Source organism: Bos indicus x Bos taurus, chromosome 10 (assembly GCF_003369695.1).
Source record: "Bos indicus x Bos taurus breed Angus x Brahman F1 hybrid chromosome 10, Bos_hybrid_MaternalHap_v2.0, whole genome shotgun sequence".
Classification (NCBI taxonomy): Eukaryota; Metazoa; Chordata; class Mammalia; order Artiodactyla; family Bovidae; genus Bos; species Bos indicus x Bos taurus.
In genome coordinates, this window is record NC_040085.1 from 82361232 (window position 1) to 82379475 (window position 18244).

At 39.7% G+C, this 18244-nt stretch overlaps 1 protein-coding gene across 4 annotated transcripts in view; it reads right to left on the reverse strand.

Annotated features, from left to right (window-relative positions):
* Positions 1-18244, reverse strand: part of TMED8 (transmembrane p24 trafficking protein family member 8) — a 32978-nt gene that overhangs the window by 13561 nt on the left and 1173 nt on the right. For 2 of the 4 annotated variants that reach the window (XM_027552527.1, XM_027552526.1), the window contains exon 2: positions 2887-2968. In XM_027552527.1, the coding sequence (XP_027408328.1) occupies positions 2887-2968 (82 nt within the window). Of the gene's footprint in view, positions 1-2886; positions 2969-4065; positions 4219-16357; positions 16430-18244 lie in introns of those variants that run through there. The other 2 variants (XM_027552529.1, XM_027552528.1) reach the window with 2 other exon arrangements.

The following is an 18244-nucleotide window of genomic DNA, read 5'->3' on the forward strand; positions in this document are numbered from 1 at the left end:
AGGAAAAGGAGTATGTAAAGGCTGTATATTGTCACCCTGCTTATTTAACTTATATGCTGAGTACATCATGAGAAACGCTGGGCTGGAGGAAGCACAAGCTGGAATCAAGACTGCCTGGGAGAAATATCAATAACTTCAGATATGCAGATGACACCATCCTTATGGCAGAAAGTGAAGAAGAACTAAAGAGGCTCTTGATGAAAGTCAAAGAGGAGAGTGAAAAAGTTGGCTTAAAGCTCAACATTCAGAAGACTAAGATCATGGCATCCGGTCCCATCACTTCATGGCAAATGGATGGGGAAACAGTGTCAGACTTTTTTTGGGCTCCAAAATCACTGCAGATGGTGACTGCAGCCATGAAATTTAAAGACACTTACTCCTTGGAAGGAAAGTTATGACCAACCTAGACACCATATTAAAAAGCAGAGACAGTGAAACGAATCGCCAGTCCAGGTTCGATGCATTATACAGGATGCTCGGGGCTGGTGCACTGGGATGTCCCAGAGGGATGGTATGGGGAGGGAGGTGGGAGAGGGGTTCTGGATGGAGAACACATGTACACCCGTGGCGGATTCATGTTGATGTACGGCAAAACCAATACAATATTGTAAAGTAATTAGCCTCTAATTTAAATAAATAAATTTATATTAAAAAAAATAATAAACCACAGGATGGTGCAGAAAAAAAAAAAAAGCAGATACATTACTTTGTCAACAAAGGTCTGTCTAGTCAAGGCTATGCTTTTTCCAGCGGTCATGTATGGATGTGAGAGTTGGACTATAAAGAAAACTGAGCACCAAAGAATTGATGCTTTTAAACTGTGGTGTTGGAGAAGACTCAAGAGTCCCTTGGACTGCAAGGAGATCCAAGCAGTCCATCCTAAAGGAGATCAGTCCTGTGTGTTCATTGGTAGGACTGATGTTGAAGCTGAAACTCCAATACTTTGGCCACCTGATGCGAAGAGCTGACTCATTTGAAAGGACCCTGATGCTGGGAAAGACTGAGGGCAGGAGGAGAAACGGACGACAGAGGATGAAATGGTTGGAAGGCATCACCGACTCAATGGACATGGGTTTGGGTGGATTCCGTGAGTTGGTGATGGACAGGGAGGCCTGGCGTGCTGTGGTTCATGGGGTTGCAAAGAGTTGGACTCAACTGAGTGACTGAACTGAACTGAGTAGCTCTAAGCATAGAACTCAGAACCCTTATATTGCTACTTACGAGAATAAGTTTTAGAGCAAGCAAAACTAAAGCTGTGTGAACTTGGGCAAATTACTACATTCACTGTTTAATTTTCCTCATCTTAAAAAAATACTTATTTCATTAGGTTTCTTACAAGGATTAAATTAGATAACACATTTAAACACCTAATTCAATACTGAGCAAACAAATATTCGATAAAAGTAAGATTTTATTTGGGGCTTCCTTGGTGGCTCAGATGGTAAAGAATCCACCTGCAATGCAGGAGCCCTGAGTTCAATCCCTGGGTCAGGAAGATCCTCTGAAGAAGGAAATGGCAACCCACTCCAGTATTCTTGCCTGGAGAATTCCAAACAGAAGAGCCTGGCAGGTTACAGTCCACGGGATCGCAAAGAGCTGGATACGACTGAGCAACTAACTCACAAGATTTTATCATCATTATTACAGACAGACATTAAAAAAAAATGTGGCTATTATATTATTATCACCAACTCTATTATAATTACAGTAATCATTATTATCTTCCATTGTCTGAATTCTGGAGGAAAAAGTTTTATTTCATATACAAAGGTAGGAAGAAAGAATTTCTACTTAAGAAATAATATTTTTAAAAAATCATGGGGGGGCTTCCCTGGTGGTCCAGTGGTTAAGATTCCACATGTCTACTACAGGGGACTAAGGTTCAATCCCTGGTCGAGGAACTAAGATCCTGCATGCCATGTGGTGTGGCCAAGAAAAAAAAAAACCTGACGTTCCCCCACCCCAAGCTGTTAACTTTGGGGGGGGCATGGAGACCACAGATTCCACTGGCCAGTACTATACCATGAGCTGATCAGCTGGACTGTAATACCCACCTGCACAGCACGGTTTTTCATTAATCATTCCAATAATGTTGTGAGGCTTCTACTTATTTCAGGACTCAGTACTACTATTCCCTTTCTGCTATATACTCTGATACCAGTAATGGCAGGTGAATGAGATGGGTGGAGTGGGAAATTAAGAATGACAATCTGAAGATCATCACTATGATTTAATCTGAAAATTACACAATGAAAATCTGCCTCCAATGCTGTACTTCTGCGTGTGTGTGAATTTTATGGGTAAAAACCAAACACACACTCTCTTGAAAGTCTAAATCTGTTTCTAAATGTTTTAACGTTTGAACCTGGTCTTCAAGAGGAGATAAATGAAGATACTGCACTATTTGTTACAGTTTTATTCTCTGAGAGTAAAAGAAAATTTTATAACCTGAGATAGACCTGACATTGCCCCTAAACACACTTTGTTGTTGTTCAGTCGCTCAGTCATGTCTGACTCTTTGCAATCCTATGGACTGTGGCCCGCCAGGCTCCTCTGTTCATGGGATTCTTCTGGAAAGCATACTGGATGGAGTTGCCAGTTCCTCCTGCAGGGGATCTTCCCGAGCCAGGGATCAAACCAGTATCTCCTGCAAGTCTCCTGCAAGTCTCCTGCAAGTCTCCTGCACTGCAGACGGATTCCTTACGGCTGAGCCACTGAGGAAGCCCTAACATGCTTAAGGATTGATTAATTAATGACAAAACATTCCATGCTCTTTACTTCAACTTGTCTTCCCCCTTGAAGTCGCTGTTTACTTTTTTCATCAATTACAACCTCAGAAGATAAAACCCCAAGAAGCATAATATCCAAAGTAGTTGTGGTCCCTACCTGTAGGGTGACGAATCGGGCTCTGGATCAGAGGCAGAAGCTGCTACAGAGGTGACCTTGGTGTTTTCTAGATCTTCATCCTCTGGAAAATCATGGGAAGAAAAATTCAATACTTGAGAGGGAACACAATCAAAATTATCTTATGTCTTTAAAAAAAAAAAACCTGGCAGTTTCATCTAACTTGCTCTTTCTAAAAATATTCCAGGCACAAACTTTATACTCTGGGAGGCCCAGTACATAAATCACTCAAGTCTTCATATCTAAGAATTCTCAAGACCATTATAACCCACTCATTAAAAAAAAAAGTCATTTCCCAAAACAAGTCCCCACAAAATTAATCCTAATTGAAGGATCCCATTTCACAGACATCAAATGGTTAAATTAGGTAGAACATAAAGGACAGAATGGAATGTAGAGTGAAATGAACTGGAATTCAGTGCCAAAGCAGAGACTGCCACCTCTACATTCGACCAGCTCACATCGGTGTATTCAGGATAAGGTAAAGGGCTTTTGTCATTTCATCCATGTACTCACTCACCAATGACTTACTGAGTAGCTGCTGGGCATCCTCAAGGAAAACATATGTGAAATATGCCATGAAGACGCGGTTCACAACAAGCCTACGGTGGATGCACTTTGCAAGCAAGCAAAGGAAAACACAGAGAGAGGATGCAAGCCCAGGCGATTAACCGCAACCATTAGGCGCTACCAAGCTGTACGGTGTGTTCATTTAGCCTTTCTGTGAGCACTCAGAAAAGCGTTTGCTTCAGTGTGTTTAGATAACCCCTGGTGAACCTCCTCTAGTAAAGACAGCAAGAAACTGAAGCCCAAAGTTCACTTCTCAATATAAAATACAACTCACTGACGTAAACCTCAAACACTGAAAATTTCAGAGTTTGGTAGCAATATAAAAGTATAAATGACAAGCAAATATTTGTGATTCAACTTTTGTCTTTTTTTTTTGTATATGAATAGGATCAGTTTTTTGTTCTTTGTTTTTTTTTTTGTCAATTCATAAGTGGAAAGACCTTAGAGCTTTTGCGACCAAATTTCCTGTGAGATAATAGAAAATACATACATATTTTTTATATATGTACATACATACTAGTTTCTGCCCCTAGTTCTGGCACAGAACTAAAACCTTTCAATTCCCTAAGTGATTAGAGCACTAGGAGTTACCTTTTGTTCTAATATTTGGTCTTTGACTTTGGTTCCTGACACGGAGTTCCTTAATCTTGTGGAGTTTCCTGGGTGATAAGGGTCTCCTGTTCTAATAAGGTGACTCTTGGGCTCCTGGATGGGGGCTGGTAGCCAGAAAGAAGCCATGGTTAGAAACTTGGGATTTTCAGCCCCACCATCCACTCTCCTGAGAGAGGAGAGGGACTGGAGATGGAGTCAGTGATGGATCCCACTTACATTATGAAGCCCCCATTAAAATCCCAAAAGTACTGGCTTTGGAGAGCTGCCAGTTCAGTGAGCATGTCTCCATACCAGAAGGGTGACCCACCCCAGCTTCACGGGGACAGGAGCTCCTCTGTTTGGGACCCTCCCAGACCTTGCCCTCTGTATCTGACTGTTCATCTGTAACCTTTGCCATATCTTTTAATAAACTGGTAAACCTAAGTGTTTCCTTGAGTTCTCTGACTTGTTCTAGCAAATAATCAAATCCAAGGGGGAGGAGGTCGTGGGAGCCTCTAGTCTGTAATCACGTCTGATGGAAGTTGTGGGTAACCTGGGGACCTACTACTGCTGTTTGGCATTTGAAGCGGGGCGGGAGCAGTTCTGTAGGACTAAGCCCTCAACGACTGGGGTCTGACACTATCTCCAGGCAGAGCGTGTTTAACACTGAGTTCAACTGTAGGACACCCAGGTGGTGTTGCAGAACTGCTCAGTGCATGGGCAAGTACTCCATACACCTAGGATTAGAAGTGTTGGGAACGTGGGAGCGCAACAGAGGAAAGGAGAAACACAGGAGGAGGACTGAGGTTTTCTCACACCTCTCCACAAAGGAACTGGGTCTAAGACAAAAATCCCCAGGGTCCCCAGTCTGTTCCCCAGGGTCCAGCCATCTGTGAAGAGGCCCTTTTCACCGAGAGATAATGAGACTAGAAAGCTCTTTCCTATGTTGACCTAAGTAAAATTTGCTTCCTAATAAATTCTGCTCTTCGATCGCTACTCCCCACAATATCCTTTCAAATATTTACAGACTGCTATCACATTTCCTGCAAGTTCCTTCCCTGGCCAACCACCTCTAGTTCTCTCCATCATCCCTCAGACAACCTCTGATGCTGCCGGCCTCATCTTGTTTCTCTTTGTTCCGCTGCAAGTAAAGAGCTAAAATGGACAACTCTTCCAGATGTGTTCTAAACCATGCAGAGTACATCGACACAATCATCTCTTAATAAGGACACGGCATTTCTTGATGTAATATATTAACTGGGCTCTAGATTTATTTTTTTTTTAACTGCAAACTTATCCCATTGGCCTAAATCAATCAAGATCTCCAAGGGCTTATAAAAATAAACTTATTCCAAGCTTAGCTTCTCCTAGGCTCTATTTTTGAAACAGATTTTTGGAAAATTTTTAACTTAAATACAGAACTTTAAGTATCCATATTATCTATTTTAAATTAGGTTGTTTAAGGGCTTCTCTGGTAGCTCAGCTGGTAAAGAATCTGCCTGCAATGCAGAAGAACCTAGTTTGATTCCTGGGTTGGGAAGATCCCCAGGAGAAGGGATAGGCTACCCACTCCAGTAGTCTTGCCTGGAGAATTCCACGGACAGGAATTCTGTCCTGGCGGGCTACAGTCCAGGGGGTCACAAAGAGTCGGACACGACTGATCGACTGAGCACAGCACAGGGAGTTGAAATGACATAAACACATGCTTTGCTCATTGTATAACGACTTAAATACAGGTAGAAAACATTTTTCAGTTACCCTTCCAGACTTTAATACACAAATAATCCATTATTCAGTGTAGAAAAATCAGGAAACACAGAAAACAAAACAAAAAAACAACCAAACACAATCCCACTAGACAAAAATAACCATTGTTAACCTTTTGGTGCATGTCCTTTCAGAAATACACACACATATATATATAGATAAATATATACATGTATACATCCATATATTTATATATTCCCCCTCTATCCACAGCCATCAACTTTGTGTGGGGCATGGAAACCATAGGTTCTAATAGACGATTTTGTACCACGAGTTGATCTGTTGGACTGCAGTACCTACTAGCTCAGGTATTAATACAGCTTTCCAGTAACTATTCCATTAATGTTTCACAGCTTCTTATTCTAGGGTTCATTACAAATAAAAATGTATATATAATATTTATATGTGTATATATTATATAAATATTTATATACAAATCATGTTTATATACTTATATTTCTAAAATGACATGTACCTAGTATTAGAGAAATTATTTACGAAAATTTTTCAGAGTCAATAAAATCAGACTAAAGAAATTTTTTTTTTGTCACATTGTAGGATCTTGGTTCCCCGCTCAGGGATCGAACCCTGTACCCTTGGCAGTGAAAGCATGGAGTCCTAATCACTGGACCCCCTGGGAATTCCTGGGGCTGAAAAAATAATTTTCAGTTCTGTTCAGTTCAGTCACTCAGTCGTGTCCGACTCCTTGTGACCCCATGAATTGCAGCACGCCAGGCCTCCCTATCCCTCACCAACTCCCAGGGTTTACTCAAACTCACGTCCACCGGGTCGGTGTTGCCATCCAGGCATCTCATCCTCTGTCGTCCCCTTCTCCTCCTGCCCCCAATCCCTCCCAGAATCACAGTCTTTTCCAATGAGTCAACTTTTTGCATGAGGTGGCCAAAGTACTGGAGTTTCAGCTTCAGCATCATTCCTTCCACAGAACACCCAGGACTGATCTCCTTTAGAATGGACTGGTTGGATCTCCTTGCAGTCCAAGGGACTCTCAAGAGTCTTCTCCAACACCACAGTTCAAAAGCATCAATTCTTTGGCACTTAGCCTTCTTCACAGTCCAACTCTCACATCCATACATGACCACTGGAAAAACCATAGCCTTGACTAGACGGACCTTTGTTGGCAAAGTAATGCCTGCTTTTTAATATGCTATCTAGGTTGGTCATAACCCTCCTTCCAAGGAGTAAGCATCTTTTAATTTCATGGCTGCAATCACCATCTGCAGTGATTTTGGAGCCCCAAAAAATAAAGTCTGCCACTGTTTCCCCATCTATTTCCCATAAAGTGATGGGACCAGATGCCATGACCTTCATTTTCTGAATGTTGAGCTTCAAGCCAACTTTTTCATTCTCCTCTTTCACTTTCATCAAGAGGCTTTTTAGTTCCTCTTCACTTTCTGCCATAAGGGTGGTGTCATCTGCATATCTGAAGTTATTGATATTTCTCCTGGCAATCTTGATTCTAGCTTGTGCTTCCTCCAGTCCAGTGTTTCTCATGATGTACTCTGCATATAAGTTAAATAAGCAGGGTGACAACATACAGCCTTGACGTACTCCTTTTCCTATTTGGAACCAGTCTGTTGTTCCATGTCCAGTTCTAACTGTTGCTTCCTGACCTGCATATAGGTTTCTCAAGAGGCAGGTCAGGTGGTCTGGTATTCCCATCTCTTTCAGATTTATCCACAGTTTATTGTGATCCACACAGTCAAAGGCCTTGGCATAGTCAATAAAGCAGAAATAGATGTTTTTTTTGGAACTCTCTTGCTTTTTCGATGATCCAGCGGATGTTGGCAATTTGATCTCTGGTTTCTCTGCCTTTTCTAAATCCAGCTTGAACATCTGGAAGTTCACAGTTCACGTATTGCTGAAGCCTGGCTTGGAGAATTTTGAGCATTACTTTACTAGCGTGTGAGATGAGTGCAATTGTGCGGTAGTTTGAGCATTCTTTGGCATGGCCTTTCTTTGGGATTGGAATGAAAACAGACCTTTTCCAGTCCTGTGGCCACTGCTGAGTTTTCCAAATTTGCTGGCATATCGAATGCAGCACTTTCACAGCATCGTCTTCCAGGATTGGAAATAGCTCAACTGGAATTCCTTCACCTCTACTAGCTTTGTTCGTAGTGATGCTTCCTAAGGCCCACTTGACTTCACATTCCAGGATGTCTGGCTCTAGATGAGTGATCACACCATTGTGATTATCTGGGTCGTGAAGCTCTTTTTTGTACAGTTCTTCTGTGTATTCTTGCCACCTCTTCTTAATATCTTCTGCTTCTGTTAGGTCCATATTGCATATTACCCCATATGCTGTACCATAATTTCTTTAACCAATCCCCAAGCCTCTACTATTAGAGCTACAGATTGTTTCAACTCTTTCACTGTTATATAGAGAATGATGTTATATTAGAGATGTTTACAACTCTTTCTTAAGAACTTTCTCCAGGGCTTCCCCAGTGGCTCAGTGGTAAAGAATCCACCTGCCAATGCACCAGACATGGGTTCTATCCCTGGTCTGGGCAGATCCCACATGCCGCGGAGCAACTAAGCCTGGGTGCCACAACTACTGAGCCCACGTGCCACAAGTACTGAAGCCCACATGCCTAGAGCCCATGCTTGGCAACAAGAAAAGCCACTGCAATGAGAAGCCCGCGCCACAGCTAGAGAGTAGTCCCCGCTTCCCACAGTTAGAGAAAACCTGTACAGCAACAAAGACCCAGCACAACCAAAAATAAATATATATGTTTTTTAAAAATTATTTTAAAAAAGAACTTCCCCTGTCCACAGCCTTGAAGGGGCAGTCCTGTGACCAACGAACATAATGCTGGCCATTGCTTTTGGGTGAATATTTGCCTCGAAGTGTCCAGTTCTCTTCCCCAAATCTGGGATTGATACCAGAGACCAAAACAGACTCACTGTGTCTCTGTGAAGAGCCTCAGCTGGGTAAGGGACTGAGCCTACCTTTTGAGAGAAGCCTTCACAGGCCATATAAAAGCTGATGGCTAAGCAGACAACTGTCAGAGACAGAAGATGATGCATTCAAGCAATGCATCAAACAAAAAGAAGAAACAAGGGATTGTGGCGTGCAGGCAGCTGGTGTCAGCTGAATTTGGATCAGGGACAACCAAACAAAGGCGCACCTTGGCCTCCTCCAAGCCAAAAGCTGAGAGCTGAATTCTTTTCATTATTTATGAGATCTCTATACAAGTTTTATCAACCATATGTGTTATAAACACATGCTTCTACTCTGTGATTTACCTTTTTACTCTTAATGCTGTCCTTTGATGAACCAAAGTTCTTAATTCAAAATTTGTCATCTTTTCCTTTATTAGTGTTTTTTTGTCCTATTTAAGATATCTTTCCCTACACTGAGATCAAGAAAATATTCTAGATTATCTTCTAGGAGTTTGTTGTGGTTCTTTTCACATTTTGATCTACAATTCAACTGGAGTTGATTTTTTTGTGTTTATGGTGTATGAGATCAGGATGAAGTTGGCTTTTTTTTCCTTTCTTTTCTCTTCAGTTCAGGTCAGTCGCTCAGTCATGTCTGACTCTTTGCGACCCCATCAATCGCAGCACGCCAGGCCTCCCTGTCCATCACCAACTCCCGGAGTTCACTCAAACGCAAGTCCATCCAGTTGGTGATGCCGTCCAGCCATCTCTTCCTCTGTCATCCCCTTCTCCTCCTGCCCCCAATCCCTCCCAGCATTTTACCAGCAACACTTATCATTCCTTCTCCACTACTCCACAGTACAATCTTTGTTGCAAATCAAAGATTTTGTTTCCAGGCTCTTATTCTATTTCTAGGGCCTAGTGGGCTGTTCTATAAAAGCCTTAATCCATTTATGTTTTCTTTTGCCAGAGCCACGTGGCATGTGGGATCTTAGTTCCCTGACCAGGAATCCAACCTGAGCCCCCGGCAGTGGATGCATGGAGTCTTACCCACTGGACCACTAGGGAGGGCCCAATAAAATTTTTTTTAAGTCTTGATACATGATAGAACAAACCTTACCATCTGTTGTTCTTACTCAAGTGTCTTGGCAATTTTATGGCCTTTCATTTGTATATATATATTTTAGAACCAGCTTGTCAAATTCCACCCTAAAAGCCCACCAGAACCCTGCTAGGATTTTTATTGGGATTGCATTTTATCTACAAATCAAGTTGGGGAGAACTGACAGCTTCACAATATGGAGTCTTCCAAACTGCAAATATGATACATTCTTCCATTTACTTAGATATTCTTTAATTTCTCTCAATAATAATATAATCTTCTGCATAAAGTTTTTACATATATTTTGTGAGGTTTATTCCTAGGTACTTGAACTTTATGCCAAATTATATATACATATATATGTATTTTTAACTTCTTTGCTAGTATACATGAATTCAATGGAATTTTGCATATTGTCCTGTACTCAACAATTTGGACAAACTTATTAATTTGATAAATTATCTATAGACTCTTTTGGACTTTCTGTGTAAACAGTCATCGTCTGCAAACCACAGGTTCACTAGGATTCCTTTAAAATCCTTATATAGTCTCTTTCTTGCCTGACTGTTCTAGCTATTCAGTAAAAGATGAAAAGCAAGTGGCGAGAGTGGGCAACCTTGTCCTATTCCTAATCTTAAAAGGAAAACTTTCAGATTTCCCCATTAAGTTTGACGCTGCTTGTGGGGGTTTTGTAGATATGCTTTATCCAATTAAGAAAGTTTCCTTTTAATCCCAGCTTTCCTAAGAGTTTTGAACCATAAGTAGGGGCTGAATTTTACCACTTTTTTTGTTTTCTGCTGCTATTAAACTGGCAATTTTAATCCTCTACTGTATAAAAATGGTGATTATACAGCTGACTTAAAAAAAATGTTAAAACAACTTTGCATTTCTGTAAAACCCCACCTTGGTCATACATAAGGCTGGATTCAGTCTGCTAATCTTTTGCTAATGACTTTTTCCATCTATGTTAATGAGGGACATTAAACCGCAATTTCCTTTTCATCTGGAATCATTTTGATTTTGCCTAAAGAATATAGTTACCTGTAGGTAATAAATCCTGCTTTTAATTGCCTGAAAATATCTTTATTTCACCTTCATTCTTGAAGACTATTTTAACTAAGAAAAATTCTATATTGGTAGTTATTTTCTTTCAGTATTCTAAAGATAATCTAGCTTTCATCGCTCTGTGCATAAACCAGATGTCAGCCTAATTACTATTCCTTTGAAGGCAAAGTGTAATTTTTTTCTGGCTACTTGTAATATTTTGTCTTTGCTTTGGTTTTATAGCAGTTTTAATTTAATGTGTACCTATTGTTACTTATATACCCCTGCTTGGGGGTATATACAAGGCTTCATGAATCTGTAGATTCCATTAGTTTTGGAAAATTCACAGCCATTATCTCATCAAATATTTCTCTGTCCATTCTTGACCTCCTTACCTTCTAGGAGGACTGTGTGAATGTTAGACTTTTTACCACATCCTCTACGTCTCTTACATCTTTCCTGAATTCTCCACTGTTGTATTTTACATATTTTCTTCTGACCTTTCTTCCAGTCCACTATTCTCTCTTCAGGTGTAATAACTTATTGTTAGACCTATCAACAGAGTTCTTCATTTTCATCTGTATTTTTCAGTTACAGAATTGCTCATTGGTTCTATTTTTATAAATTTCAATTTTCTGCCAAATTTCTCAAGCTTCTCTTTTATCTCTTTGAACACAGTAAATACAATTTTTAATTGAAATATAGTTGAATAGTATATTCACTATACTATACTATAGTATAATGGTATAGTTGAATTATATTGTATTACAATATAATTAAAGTCTGTATCTGGTAACTCTAAAATCTGATGTTCCTGTGGATCCAGTTTTACTCATTGTTTGATTTTTGTTTAGATTGTGTCTTTTCATGCACCTGGTCATTTCTGATACATGCCAGAAACTGTGTCACAAAACTGTTTGTCAAAATAATTTGAAGACTATAGTGACCCTTCAGAAAAGATTTGGCTTTGCTTTTTCCATAATGAGGGGGCACTAACACCCGGGGGTAATCTTAACCCAATTTCATGAACTCAGATGTTTCTGAAGCGGAGCTGTAGTCTCTGCAATGGCCTGCTTCTAACTTACCCTTACTTCTAGAACATAGCCTTTCAAGATTTTAGCCCAGAGAAACGCTTCCCCCTACTTGATTAATCCCTGTTGCTTTAATTCAGAGACATGCTTTCACAGTCTTGTCATTCAGTCTGTCCACTTACGAGTCCAGCATATCCTCTCAGAGGAGAGAAGAACCCCAAATTGAACTCTGATCCTCGGTCCCCTCTCTCTCTGCCCTCACATGGATCACAGTCTAATAATCATTCATTACCTGAGTAATGAATCTCCAGGATCTTTAAGCAGATATTTATATTTCGACAATTATCTCCTAATTGTCTCCAGTGGGATAACTAACCCCAATTATCTAGTCTGCCATTACTCAAAACAGAAACCTGCATTGCCTCGCCCCTTTTCAGTTTGAAGATACCTTAGTGAATAAAATGGAAACAAAACAGAAACTTTAAAAGTCTGCCTTCTGTCAGTCACTGGAAAACAGTGTAAGCCTCTGTATGTAGTGAGTCATAATGAATACTTCGATAACATTGAACTTTAAGACAGAAATGAAAATTAGCACAAAGATAAGGCTTCCCTGGTGGCTGAGATGGTAAAGAATCTGCCTGCAATGTGGGAGACCTGGGTTTGAGCCCTGGATTGGGAAGACCCCTGGAGGAGGGCATGACAACCCACCCCAGTATTCTTGCCTGGAGAATCCCATGCACAGAGGAGCCTGGTGGGCTACAGTCTGTGGGGTCGCAAAAGAGTCAGACACGACTGAGAGACTAAGCACAGCACAGCACAACAAAGGAAGACAGAAGTGGATTTAAAGAGTAACATAATAAAATAAGCTAACAAGGATATATTGTGCAACATGGGGAACATAGCAAATATTTTATAATAACTATAAATGGAGTATAACATTTAAAAATTATGAATCATTATATTGTATACCTGTAATCTGTGTATTATACATCAACTATACTTCAATTAAAAAAAGTAAGAAAATAATCCCTAAGCAGATTTGCAAACTGTATTTCATAGAAATTTCATCTGAGAGAAAAAAGTCCAGAAGTCAGTTCCTGATGAGCAAAAAGAGATATGTAGAATGGCTGTAACTTACAAAATAAACACAGTGAAGAATCTCATAACATACTTGTGTATAGTTTTTCTGAATACGTAATATATGCACATTATTCAAAATTCAAAAACCATAAAGGTATACAGAGAAAATTTCCTCCATTCTCAGTCCCTACCTCCAATGTTATTAGGTTTTGTGTAGTCTTCCAGAGATATTTTACATTAAAAAAGTGTGTGCATAAAAAGAAAAAAATATATATATACATTTTTTCATACAAATAATGAACATACTAGACATCCTAACACATGCTTTGTTTTCTCCACTTACATCTCAGAGACCTTTCCGTAACTATATATAACAAACTTCCTCATTCCTTTCCACAGCTGGTTAATATTTCACTGGCAGTGTATTCCATAATTCATTTAACCAGTTCCCTATTGATGGACATTTATGTTTTTTCCAATCTTTCACCATTACAAGCAATGCTATAATAAACTTGTATTTGTTTTAATTAAACAGGTGTGTGATCTATAGGATAAACTCCTGGAAAAAATGGGGCAATAAGGACATATATTGTAATTCTGAAAGATATTGACAAATTGCCCTCCATAGCATTTGTACCAATTTCCACCCCCTTCAGCAATGCATGAAAGTGTTTGTTTCTGCACACCCTTATCACCAGTGAGACATCAAACTACCCAACACAGTTACGACTTCCACTTTCCTCACAATGAGTTAGGCTGAGCATCTTTCATATGTGAAAAGCCACTTCCCATAGCATCTGAAAGACTGAATATATGCAGGGGAAAAGAGTGAAAAGAGATACTGCTTTTGATTTTTAAGGTTAAAGATATTCACTAAATTATATAAGAACTACTGTTAAAATAACTTGTAATTGGATTTAAAGAGGCAGGAAGGAAGAAAAGAAGAAATATAGTTTATTTCCAGAAGTTTAAAGTGTTGAAGATACAGTCCTGTTTTACAGAGAAAGAAAACAATTACAAACACAGCTTTTTAGGTTTCCTAAATTTAGTTAGTAAAGTTAAGAACACTATAAAGAAGAAAAAGCCAATTTCTCTATAGTATAGCTTTTACTATGTCAGCCAAATGTAGACCAATTCTACAAGTATTTCTAGAAGAGAACAGAGAAACCAGGACAAGTGTTGCAAATTTGGATGGTACTTAGGACAGTGTTTTTTATTTGAATGGTATTTATTTTCATATGTCTTAGGAAAACTGATGCATCAAACTAGTAATATTATGAATATTATTTAGAATGAAACAATATTTTAAACATCAATTTAAAGAAAAAAAAATAACCATTAGAATGTACTCTCTAACGTGGCAAAAATTCTGACAGTGGTAACTGAAAGGCCAAAGTCTTGGAAACAATGAACAGAAAGAAGAAACGGGAAACTCAAGAATAACTCAATGTTAGGGAATTCCCTGGCGGTCCAGTGGTTAAGACTCATTGCTTTCACTGCCTGAGGACTAGGTTCAATCCCCGGTCAGAGAACTAAGATCCCACAAGTTATGTGGCTCAGCCAAAAACAATTTTAAAAAAGAATAACTCAATTTTTAGGGACTTCCCTGACAGTCCAGTAGTTAAGTCTCTAAGCTTCCACTGCAGGGGACACAGGTTCAATCCCTGGTTGGGGAACTAAGATCCTGCATGCCACACGATGAGACCAAAAAAACTAAGGAAGAAAAAGAGAGAGAGAGAATAACTCAATTTTGAATTGATGGCCTTTATAGCAAAAGTGAGAAGGAAAAAATAAATTTTCTTAAAATAATTTATTTTATATCTGACAATTTAAAAAATATGTTTTCTTTCTATGTTACCAGAATAAGGTTTTAGACATTCTGGTCATGCTACAGATTTAAATGTAGTGTTTAAATGTAGTGTGTACTTTGTACTCTCTACAAAGAGAACCAAAACGCCGGCTTTTTCAGGGTTCTTCAGAATAGGTCTCATAGGACTTTTCCTTCACTAAACAGGTGGCGAAGAGATAATTAGCCTAGCCTCTTAGATTCAACTACAGAGGAACCAAAAGCAGGTTACATGGTTATAGATTCAAGAAGCTTAAACGAAAAGAAACCAGCTGAGTTTAGAGTCCAACCAAATCCAGAGACCACGTTCATGTGATCCAGTTTCTCCTTAGCCCTCGGGAGTGGGTCACACTCCATGGTCATTCAGATTACAAACCTCGGTTGTACCGTTACAAACAGAATTATGACGGGACTAAATGGACCACCTCAACCGCATAAAAACACAACTGCTGCAAAAAAAAAGAAATAACCACAGGCAGAAGCAATTTATACTCTTTTGATATAAAACTACAATAGAAACCCCAAAACCACAGGGACTCTTTGGCATGGACATCCACTCTTTTGCTCCATCCAACACGATAACTACTAATTTTAAAATTTTAATTGAAATTGAAATAGCCACAGATAAGCAACATTTCCAAAACTGGAGAAAGACTTATTGCACTGTTCTAAGTCCTACATACGAATAACAAACAAGTTCAAGTTCACCTGACCTGTTTGCAGTCCTTGACGGTCTACATGAGTTGATAGCTCAGGGTCATATACAACAGACCAAGTTCTACTGCTGACTTCAAGGTTATAACAGACTTAGCCCTTTATTTTCCCCAAAGCTCCCTAAACTACAAACAAACAAACAAACAAGCCATGAAAGAATGAAAAGAGCTGTTCTTAAGTGATGTAACGTATGCCTCAGTTTCACTCTATAACGAGTGCTCACTCTCTCCTCTTGGGAATTGAAGGACCCAGGTGCCCCAAATAAAAGACTATTAAAAATAATTACAGTTCATAAAGCAACAAGAACACTATGACCACTGGAGAGCTTAGTTCAGAACATCAACATTTTTCTTAGTTCATAATCAAAACCTCAGCTGACAAATATGAAGACCCTGAAAAGGTAGTCTCTATTGAGAATACTTTGAAAAAACAAGTCACAGTTATTCTGGATAATTATAAATTCCTGCTTTGAAAGAATAAGACACACTGAGACATCTAAACCCTTAATTCAATAACAACTGCATGTCCAATCTCATTTCTTACTGCACTTTTCCCTCTAAGAAAGGATGACAGAAACCTCTTGATTTCATTTTTAGGTCTCTATTGGTTACTCCATTGCTTACTCATTGGGTCATTTTTCAGAGGAAGGCGGCACAAGGATTCAATCAAACTCCTAATTTGAAGCTGCGTATTGAGTTTACTCCCAAGCCTACACACCTCTGAGCTAAGGCAAATGCATGCTGTCCACAGCGCTTTGGAACCCAGCTTAACTCTAATTCAGGATTTCTCGATAGCAGCGCTACTGACCTGGGACCAGATAATCCTCTGTGTGGGGGCAGTCCTGTGCACTGGAGGATGTTCACCCGGTGGATCACCCAGTGAAGAATGTGCCTGCAAAGCAGGAGACCCCAGTTCGATCCCTGGGTTGGAAAGATCCCCTGGAGAACGAAATGACAACCCACTCCAATATTCTTGCCTAGAAAATTCCACGGACAGAGGAGCCTCATGGGCTACAGTTCATGGGGTCGCAGAGAGTTGGACACGACTGAGCAACTAATATTTTACTTCTTTCCTATACATGGAGGGAAGTTTCTGAGTCTCAGTATCTCAGTGATGGCGCTTCCTCTCCTTCCCAATCCAAGTGACAATCAAAATGTCCCCTAGGAGAGGCAAAATCTCTCCTAGTTGAGAACCACTGCTTTAACCTAAAGAACATTCCTGATACGCACTGGATGCTCCTTCAAATCTCTATGTATGTTGAGACTTCGTCTCACAATCTGGCAAGCATTTCCAGAACACCTAGGACACAACATCAAGGAGAGAAATAGACAAGATAGGCTCTATCTCCACCCTCCAGCCGACTTCTTGGGGGTACGCACATAAACAACTGCAATAAAAGACACCCAATTATATGAAGTTTTGAATTGTTGATTTTTCTTCCTGGCACTCTCATTTTACCAAACTAAAAACCCCTTGATGGCAAAGACCATTACCTGCCCGAGAATATCAATGCTTGATTAATGGCCAAAAAATAAATATACTATTGGGAACTTCATCAAAACAAAGTAACAATTTCATACAGATGGTGAAAACTCCACACCTAACTTGGGCAAGTAAGTTAACCTCTCTCAGCTGTAGCTTGCTCTGTAAAATGGGGAGGAAATGACTGTTGACAGGATTAAGTCAGATAATACAAGGAAATCTTTTTCCACATTCTGGCACAGAGTAAGCATTCAATTACTGTAAGCTCTCATTACTATTATTTTATTAGCTATTTTATTAACAACAAATGTTACCTTAAGGGGAAGAGGTTGTTCCGGACCACAATAACAAACCCCTACACAACATAAAAGAAACAACACTCACCCTGCTTTCTGAGGGCAAGAGGAAGGAAGTAATCCTAAGTATTTCTATCAAGTCCTGGGAGGAAAATGTGAACGCAGGAACCAATTACAAGGGGTGGGCTGGGGGGAGACACACTCAGAGACAAACCCACTATCCTCCAACACATTTCTGGACTATTCTTAAGGCCTTTATATTTAAAGTGCTTGGGTATATTTGCCACAAAGATCTAAAGAGGAAGTAAAAAAAAAAGCCTTAATTTATAAATATTGATAGATGCAAGGAACAGATGTTAATGAGACATTCTGAGTGTTCATTTGCTCAATCTTTCAGAAAGTAGGCTTAAAATTTCTGATTTACTACAAAGCATCAGAGTTCGTAAGAAGGAAAAAGCCAAAAATTGTTAAACGTTTTAAAGTAAGAGAACATAAAGTCACAGGAAAAGGAAAAAGCTGGGTGATTCAAAGGGGTTTGTGTGTGTGTGTCCCAAGTACTTTGGCCCATTAGGAAATAGGAGCTATTTAGGACAGAAGAAAAAGACAAAGAAAGTCACCATGCTGGAAGATACACATTCAAGAACACCTCTGACCGCACATGGAGTTTCAGTGCGCAAAAACAGACCTTACTCTCACAGTAATGGGGAACACCAGTAATCTGCATACCCTGGGCTAGGCACCAAGCGCCTCATACACACTGGTCTATGCAATCCTCCCAGCAGTCTTTCAGGCAGGTACTACAGTGTATAGATGAGGAAACAAACAGAAAAATAACTTGCCCAAGTAAATGAAAGAATCAGCCTCCAACGCAGGCTCCATGGACCACCTGTACTATATGGGGTCGATTTTAATTTCA